The 9,598-nt window shown below is 39.0% G+C and overlaps 1 pseudogene and 2 gene segments (V, D, J or C); all 3 read right to left on the reverse strand.

Moving 5' to 3' along the window:
* The window catches only part of LOC133456203 (uncharacterized), a 119,973-nt pseudogene extending 117,321 nt beyond the window's left edge, over positions 1–2,652 (reverse strand).
* Positions 2,653–3,433: 781 nt separating this feature from the next.
* Positions 3,434–3,866, reverse strand: LOC133456798 (Ig heavy chain V region 5A-like). The segment is given in 2 exon segments: positions 3,434–3,738; positions 3,824–3,866. Coding segments are annotated over 2 exon segments (348 nt in total).
* A 3,763-nt stretch (positions 3,867–7,629) lies between these two features.
* On the reverse strand, positions 7,630–8,057 carry LOC133456797 (Ig heavy chain V region 5A-like). The segment is given in 2 exon segments: positions 7,630–7,934; positions 8,015–8,057. Coding segments are annotated over 2 exon segments (348 nt in total).
* Between the last annotated feature and the right edge of the window lie 1,541 nt (positions 8,058–9,598).

Consider the following 9,598-nt stretch of genomic DNA (forward strand, 5'->3'; position numbering starts at 1 on the left):
ACAAGCAGAACACAAGTGGCGCAAAAACAAACTTCAGGTATATTACAACATTTATAAAGAGAGTCTTCCCAACTATAACCAGAAACTGAAGAATGTAAGGCAATCATATTTTTCAGAGATTATCAATAAAAACAGTAATAATACTCGCGCATTGTTTTCTGTGGTAGAAAGACTGACAAACCCTGCAGCCTCAATCCCACTTGAACTGATATCAAAAAAGACCTGTAATGACTTTGCTGACTTTTTCACAAACAAAATATTACAGATAAGACAAACAATGTGCTCCACCTCAGGAATGATAACATTCTGGCCTTCCTATCTTGTAGTAAAGCTTGGACAGTTCAGCATATTAGATAATACAACCCTAACAGAAACAGTTTCAAAATTGAAGCCCACAACATGCTGTCTTGATATTCTGCCTTCAAACTTTTTTAAAACAGTTTTTAACTGCATAGCGCCGGATGTATTGCAGATAATAAATTCTTCTCTTCAAACAGGCCAGTTTCCCCAGGCCTTGAAAACTGCAGTAATAAAACCTCTTCTAAAAAAATCAAATCTGGATGCTACAACACTTAGTAACTATAGGCCAATATCAAATCTGCCATTTTTGGGGGAAATCATTGAAAAGGTGGTCTTCCAGCAAATCCATGCTTTTATGATGCAAAACAACCTCTTTAATGTATTTCAGTCTGGATTTCGGCCACACCACAGCACTGAGACTGTACTCATCAAAGTCCTAAATGATATTCATCTGAAATGATGCAGGCAAATCCTCTGTTCTGGTATTATTGGATCTGAGTGCTGCATTCGACACAGTTGATCATAACATTCTTCTCAGCAGATTGGAAAAGTGGGTGGGAAATACCGGCACTGTGCTTCAATGGTTAAAATCTTAATTGCATGATAGGGCCTTTTTTGTGTCAATAGGAAACCATGAGTCCGAGAGAACCAAGATCACATGTGGGGTTCCTCAAGGGTCCATTCTCGGACCGCTTCTATTCAACATCTATATGCTACCCCTAGCTCAAATTATGGAACACCACAACATTTCCTACCATACTTATGCGGATGACACACAGCTTTATATTTCAGTGTCACCACATGACTACAGTCCCCTGATCTCATTGAGTAACTGTATTCACCAAATCAATGAGTGGATGTGCCAGAATTTTCTCCAGCTAAATGCAGAAAAGACAGAGGTGATAATTTTTGGCCCTAAAAATGAAAGGGAAAAGATCAGCGCTCACCTTGGCTCCATGTCATTGACAACTATGAATCATGCCAGAAATCTTGGTGTAATTATTGACTCAGACCTGAACTTCAACAGCCATCTAAAGTTTATCACCAAATCTGCCTATTACCACCTAAAAAACATTGCTAGAATTAAGGGGATTCTGTCTAAACAAGACATGGAAAAACTTATTCATGCATTCATTTTCAGTAGGTTGGATTATTGCAATGGCATCTTTACAGGCCTTAACAAGAAATCTATCCGGCAGCTGCAGCTGATTCAGAATGCTGCCGCCAGAGTCCTTACAAACACCAGGAAACTGGACCATATTACACCGGTCATGAAATCACTACACTGGCTTCCAGTGAGTCAAAGGATAGAGTTTAAAATCTTACTGCTGGTTTACAAAGACCTGAATGGTCTTGGACCAAAATACATGCTGGATCTGTTAGTTCCTATCACGCTCCCAGACCCCTTAGGTCTTCTGGATCTGGTTTGTTGTGTGTCCCAAGAACCAGAACCAAGCAAGGAGAGGCAGCGTTCAGTTATTCTGCTCCTCACCGGTGGAACAAACTTCCTGTAGACCTGAGGTCTGCTCCAACTGTCAGCTCCTTTAAATCAGGGTTAAAAACATTACTGTTTACTGAAGTGTACTCTTAAATTAAACCTGCTGTACTCTACTGCCCTTATTTTTTAACAGTTTGTGCTTTTTATTATTTTACTTCTTTTCTTATTCTTACCTATTTGTTATTATGTCTTGCCGCTTTTAATGTCAATGTAAAGCACTTTGAATTACCTTGTGTTGAATTGTGCTATATAAATAAATTTGCCTTGCCTTGCCTTGGCTACATGGTTAAAAAAAAAGGGAGGAAAAAGATGAATCTAAGGATATTATAAGCACCAAAGTCCTAAATGATGATGAAAAAAAAGAGGAAGTAGTTTTTGTTTGAGTCTCCTGCTTTTGTCTCTCACTGTGTCTCTCCGGGCGCAGTAATACACAGCTGTGTCCTCAGTCCTCAGACTGTTCATCTGGAGATAAACTTTACTGCTGGAGTCATCTCTGGAGATGGTGAATCGATCCTTCACGGACTGAGAGTAATAGAAATGAGAACTTTGAGTGTGTACAAAAGCAATCCACTCCAGTCCTTTTCCAGGAGCCTGTCTGATCCAGTTCATGGGATAACTGCTGAATGTGAATCCAGAGGCTGTACAGGTCAGTCTGTGGGAGTCTCCAGGTCTTTTAGCCACCGGTTCAGACTCTATCAGAGTCTGGCCATCAACACCTGTCAAGACTAAAAAGAAATACATCTCATTCATTACTTTGTTACAACAAATGAAACATTTTAACATCAAGATCACTGACAGTCTTCACCTGCCCAGCAGATAGTTACAAGCAGCAGTCCTGTCCTGTAATCCATCATGTTAAACTGCAGCTTCACTGTTATCTGTCGTTCTCTTTACAGTCACTTAAGTAGAGGAAGAGGTCTGAGATTTACATCGACTCCTCCTCACATCAAGGATGCAGCTTCATCAGACTTGAACTGTTATGGAAATTAACTCATTTTAATGTGCTATTAAAATCAGCACTGATGCAAAGAGGAAACTATTTCCCCTATTTAATTATTACATCTAAATGTATTCATATTTCTATCAGGTAAAAACATAAAGTTAATTTGGATGAAGCTTCATTGTTAGTGATACTTCTACATGGAAGAACATAGAGTTAGAGAAACTAAAAGGACCTGATACAATTACAGCATTTGATGGCTGAGGATTAAAATAGTTTCACATTTTAATTAATTACATTACAAATATAGCTGAACAGATATTTCACAGTGTTACAACCATAAGATTTTGAGTCTGTTCTTTAATATAATCAACATTTTTCTTCCTGTTTTGGACACATGGATGAAGATACAATATTTCTGAGTGACAATTTCTGGTCAGCAGACATTTTTTGTTCCATGTGATCAAGATTTTAACAAAGTAAACTAAAGGTTAAAACTGTTCAAAATGTTTTGAGAGTATTTGAAAAAAATCCCAACTGAAATGAGGTCAAAATTGAACCGTTTCGTCTCCTCAGAAAAGACTGCAGACGTCTACTGCTCAGTTCAACAGCATGTTGAGGTGCGAGGGCTCCTCCTCTGGTGGATTCATGTGTTCAGGCTCTGAGGTTTTTGTTCAGGTCTGCTGATGTTTGTGTCACTGTGGGACTCTGGCACAGAAATACACAGCAGAGTCTTCAGGCTGCATGTTCTGTCCATTCAGAGTCACTGTTTTACTGGAAGCGTCCAAGTCAATACTGAACTTGGTTTTCAGTGAATCTTTGTAGTAAGAGTCTCCAGTATATTTCATCCCGATCCATTCCAGTCCTTTCCCTGCTGGTTGTCGGATCCAAGCTGTGTAGTAGCTGCTGAGAGAATAAGAGACCTGACAGCTGATGGTCAGACGATGACCTGGCTGCACAGTCACAGAGACCGGCTGAGTCAGCTGTTCACACTTCACACCTGGAGAGGAAAACATGTCGATTATTGAACAGTGATCAGAGTTGTATGATGATAATGTCAGTGTTTGTGTCTCAGTGAGACTCACAGCATCCAGCAACCAGCAGCAGCAGCAGAGCTACAGAGAACATGTTGGCATTGAAGGTGTTTTGATGGGAACTTCCCTTTTTGTGCTGTTGTCGGCTTTTGATGAACTCTGAAGTCTGCTTTATTTTGCATAAAACACCACCTGTTTTGTATTTTTTGAATAAATGAACTAGCATGTCATTGGTTTTAACTCTTGTGTTGTGGAATGCATTTGCAAATATAACACAGACCAATGAAACTGATGAAAATTAGATGGAAAACATTTGATTGTGTCCAAGCTGCATATATTAATTTTATATGTATTTCTGTTGGGATTTGGTGACTCATCTCATCCTAATCCTTTATTAGATATTCTTATTAAAGTACATGTACTAAACACTTCATACCTGGTGTACCTTAAGTGGTGGTGTTTCTGTAAATCAGTTTAATTTAGTGTTAACATCTAAAAACTATACTCAAGTAAAACTTAAGCATCTTCATGAAAAAGTCACTTAGCTATTGTAAATAAGATACATTCGTAAGTACGTAAATAAATAAGATGGAATGTTTATCACAAATATGTCCTGTCCAAAATAAAACTATCAATAAATAAATACTATTGAAATCGGACTGTTTTTATCAAATCACATCACTTTTGTCATTCAGGCAGATTTCCTCAGAGATGCACTGCAGAACCAAATGACGATGCAGAGTCAGCAATAAAAACATACAGAATTAAACTACCTGAGATGAAATAAGTATAAAATACTGGCTGCGATAGTACAGTGAATAAGATAGATAAGTGTAGAACCAAGAAAACAAATCATTTTTTTATTTATTTATTTTTTTCATTTTTTTCCCCAGTAGAGCGCGTTCGTCACATATTTACACATTTCAGTTAATGTCTGGAAATCAACTTTCTCCACATTTTAATCTAGTTTCCTCAATGTTGTGACATTTTTTTAAATAATCACACCAAATGGGTTTGGCAGAAAACACATAAAGAGTTAAAGTGACTTAAAACCACGATCCACATGTGTTCAGAAGTAAACTGTTAGTGAAGTTTTTGTGTTTGTGAATAAAATTCAGTAAATAACAGATCACAGTAAAGGTAGAGGTCTTAAAAATTAAATCAAGTAAAGTTATTGTTCATTATTGTTTTTGTTTTGTTTTTTAACCTAGACCCCGTTGACATAATGGATATTTTTCTTCATTTATTTGTTATTTTTATTGACAAACTTATTTTTCCAGACCCACTGATGAAATGCAAAAAATGTCTTAAGGGTCCATGAAACTGAAATCCTACCAAAAAAGTTTTCGTACAGCTGCTCAACCAGATTCAAACACTGTGTCTCTCGAGCGCAATAATAAACAGCAGAGTCTTCAGTCCTCAGACTGTTCATCTGCAGATACAGCTGCTGTCTGCTGTTGTCTCTGGAGATGCTGAACCGGCCTTGAAATGACTGAGAGTAGGCTGTGCCACCTCCGCCATTGATGTATGCAATCCACTCCAGTCTTTTTCCAGGAGCCTGTCGGATCCAGTTCATCCCAGCGCTGCTGAATGTGAATCCAGAGGCTGTACAGGTCAGTCTGTGTGAGTCTCCAGGTCTTTTAACCACTGGTTCAGACTCTGTCAGAGTCTGAGCATCAACACCTGAAAAACCAAGAAAGACATAACATGCATCACATTACAGTAGATGCAAAAATGAAGTTTATGAGATTAAGATCAGTGAAAATCTTCACCTGAGCTGTAGATAGTTAAAAGCAGCAGAACTGATCTAGAATCCATCATGGTAACCTGAACGTCCACAGTTCTCTGTCATCATCGCTGCAGTCACATAAGTACAGGTGGAAGTTTTCATATTTACATTGACTCCTCCTCACAAGAACAACTGAATGTTTAATAACCAAGAGTCATTTCACCAAAGTGTTGTTTACATGTTTCAGTTCAGTTTCTGGAAGACAATCACATCACTGATATCAAATGTTTTTTGATTAATGAAAAAAATCTAAAGTTTCTTATATTTTAATAATAAAGATGTTTATACTAGAAATTAAATTTAAGCTGTATTGTGCATTAGGTTCTTTAATTAAAAATGTATAGCAGATGAACTCATTTCAGATTCATATTCACTTTCTACTAAATATTGATGATGTCCGTCAGTTCATTTCTACATAATATAAACAGTTACAGTTTTTGCCCGTTGCTTGAACATATTTTGCAAAATTTCGCTCATTGTGCCAAAACTCTACACACAAGTAAGCATGACACAACACTGGGAAATATACCATTCACATCTGTGTCAAATTGAAACTCTACTATCACTGCCTAAACTCTATCAAAAGCCAAAAATACTTGGTCAAAATGTAACTCTGATGACAAAATGACACACACTTGTATCATATGCATACACTTTCAGATCAGGGAGAACACACTAGTCTACTTTATATAAAACACTGCAGTCTTTGATTTTGGTTTTTTATTTTTGTTTATTCAGCAGGCACATTTTCAAGCAACCAAAAAAACCAAACCAAATAGGCCTACTCAATGTTGTACATAGTAACGTGAACTAAAAAAAAAAAGAAATTGAAAAAACACTATATTGTAAACACATAATTGTGCATACTGCACGTGGGCTCATGGTTGTGTGAACAGGCGTTGGCATCCTCCCCCAGAAGGTTTTCTAGTCATTCTAGAGAAATACAACCACAAATTGTCATCAGTTTGATTCTTTTTCTTAGTACTTCACTGTATATACTGTATCATCCACTGTACTGAACCCTGCAATACCCTGTACATGTGATGTGGTAATGTGATATACTGTAGAGTGCTGTAAATACCATCTGAATAGAAGGTAGAGAGGGGAAGACATACTGTACCTGTTTTCCAGTCCGAATGTTCTTACTGTATTATAGATGCCACTGTGAAGCGGCTGAGGTGCGGGTGGACTCTCTGCCCAGCTTCCCTCATTGTCAGGCCATGATTTATAACATGATCCACCAAAGTTGCCCTTATATCGTCAGATATGGAGGTCCGTGCATTGCCTCTTCGACCTCTGCCTCTTGCTCTCCCTCCATCCATGCTTGCAAAGTTCTTGAAATGGCTAGACTGAGGCCTTTTTGTAGCTGGCTGATTGGTGTTACGTTTAGCAAGCAAGTGCTTTCAGGTGTGTATTTGAATGGTTGCAATTAACCGATGTGTTTTGTATTTTGGAAACATGTGTTTTCCAAATGGCACCCTGAGATTTCATTTGTGAACGAAGTGTCTTATGTATGAAATAGAGTCTAGTATGCAGGACCAAGTGTGTCGCTTTGGTTTAAGGTATGGGTACATGTGTTTGAGGTATGGTAACAAAAGTTTCAAGTTGTGTTACTTTAGTTTAAGCATGGGTCTATAGTGTTCAAGCAATGGGCAAAAACTGTAATGGTCACGTCAGATTAGGTTACTGTAAGATACCACATCTGCTTCTAAACATTTGGATTGTTTTTTTATGTATAATTGCAGAGGGAAAATTAACTCTCTAAACATCAAGTCCCAGTTTAATTGTGGGTGTTGTAAGCTAAAATATCTTCAGCATTAATGTGTTTACATGAAGTCTCTGATGGTTAATAATGTCATTTTGTTTCTGCTGTTGCAGCATTTACACAGTTTCTTTGTTTTCTAATTTATAATTCTAGTTATTCTGATTTTTAAAAAGTTCATTGTCAAACTCCTTTTTATGTTTGCAGTAAAAACCGGTGGTGGTGTGAGGGCTCCTCCTCTGGTGGATTCATGTCACAAGTGTAAAGGCACTGAGAGGTTTTTGTTCAGGTCTGCTGATGTTTGTGTCACTGTGGGTCTCTGGCACAGAAATACACAGCAGAATCTTCAGGCTGCATGTTCTGTCCATTCAGAGTCACTGTTTGACTGGAAGTGTCCAAGTCAATACTGAACTTAGTTTTCAGTGAATCTTTGTAGTAAGAGTCCCCAGTATATTTCCACCCGATCCATTCCAGTCCTTTCCCTGCTGGTTGTCGGATCCAAGCTGTTGCATAAGTGCTGATAGAATAAGAGACCTGACAGCTGATGGTCAGACGATGACCTGGCTGCACAGTCACAGAGGCCGGCTGAGTCAGCTGTTCACACTTCACACCTGGGGAGGAAAATGTGTTAAATATATTTTTTAAAAGAAGCCATTGTTAAGTGTACGCTCAGTTTCTCTGTGAGACTTACAGGATCCTGCAACCAGCAGCAGCAGCAGAGCTAGAGAGAACATGTTGCTACTGAAGGTGATCTGATGGGAGCTTCTCCTCTTTTACCACCACTGAGAGCATGACATCGAGTCTTTATGATGAAACCTGTCATGGGGTTTACTTTGCATAAAATGGCTCTGACAGATGATGACAGTTCTGAGTCAAACCAAAATTTACATTTAGTTTGATTCTCATCAACATATATTTATCTTCACATCTGACATCTATGGAGGAACAAAAGCTCTATAATAAATAATAACTTCTGAGACTTTATTTCTCTGAATATGTTAATGATGGTTAACTGAAGTACACTTCATGACTGAAAAGCAGAAAGAAAATCTTTGCTGACCTTGACATTACAAGTTTATTTCCAGCATTTGTTCTTCAGTGTAACTGTGTGTGTGTGTGTGTGTGTGTGTGTGTGTGTGTGTGTGTGTGTGTGTGTGTGTGTGTGTGTGTGTGTGTGTGTGTGCGTGCGTGCGTGCGTGCGTGCGTGCGTGCGTGCGTGCGTGCGTGCGTGCGTGCGTGCGTGCGTGCGTGCGTGCGTGCGTGCGTGCGTGCGTGCGTGCGTGCGTGCGTGCGTGCGTGCGTGCGTGCGTGCGTGTGTGTGTGTGTTGGTCGATATGGGGACCTGTGATGGACTGGGAGCTCTTCAGGTTGTACCTTTGCCTTCCAGCAGCAGGTATAAATGATGGATGATCATTGTAGTTTTGTCATTAACACTTTTGCTCACCATTACTCCATAAATTGTAAATATTGACAATAATCTCCGAGCTTAGCGCATATAATTATCATGTTTTATGTGGTTGTTTTGTTGCTTCTTATCTGATAGTTTGGTCCTTGAGTACCCCTGCTCTTAAGCACACCTGATTCTGATGAATGGTCTTCATTAGTTTATAACCAAGGTCTGCACAGCTCTCTACACACCTTGAGTCAACACTATTAGACGCAGAAGCTGTTGACAACTGTCCATTAGAATCAAGTGTCCTGATGCAAGGAGACATCTAAAACACGCAGGACGGTGTGCCTCAAGGACCAGAGCTGGGAAACACAGTTTTAGAAATCTCACCAGCTTCTAATTAACACTCATTAACTTGTCATCAAGGTCCCCACAACTCTGTTGATGACGCAGCTACTTGCAGGACAGGGGCCTTCCAGGACCAGGGTTAGGAAAAACTGATTAACAGAACAGTTTATGTTTGAATCATAGCTGAAAACTAACTTGAATTTTGACACAGCAATAAAACCAATAAGTGAGTTTTAGTTTTTAATTCAGTCTAGTCTTGATTGCCATGAATCTACCTTCAGAGATATAAGTAGATACATGAGACAGAAGAAAGAGAAGCTGAACACCCATGACCTTTACTTGTTCTTAAATCTTTGAATGATCTGATATAAATACAGCAGGTTTTTGTACAGCTGCTCAGTCAGCTTGAGTCACTGTGTATCTCGAGCGCAATAATAAACAGCAGAGTCTTCAGTCTTCAGACTGCTCATCTGCAGATACAGCTGCTGTCTGTTATTGTCTCTGGAGGTGCTGAACCGGCCTTGAACTGACTGAGAG

Source organism: Cololabis saira, chromosome 12 (genome assembly GCF_033807715.1).
Source record: "Cololabis saira isolate AMF1-May2022 chromosome 12, fColSai1.1, whole genome shotgun sequence".
Taxonomy (NCBI): Eukaryota; Metazoa; Chordata; class Actinopteri; order Beloniformes; family Belonidae; genus Cololabis; species Cololabis saira.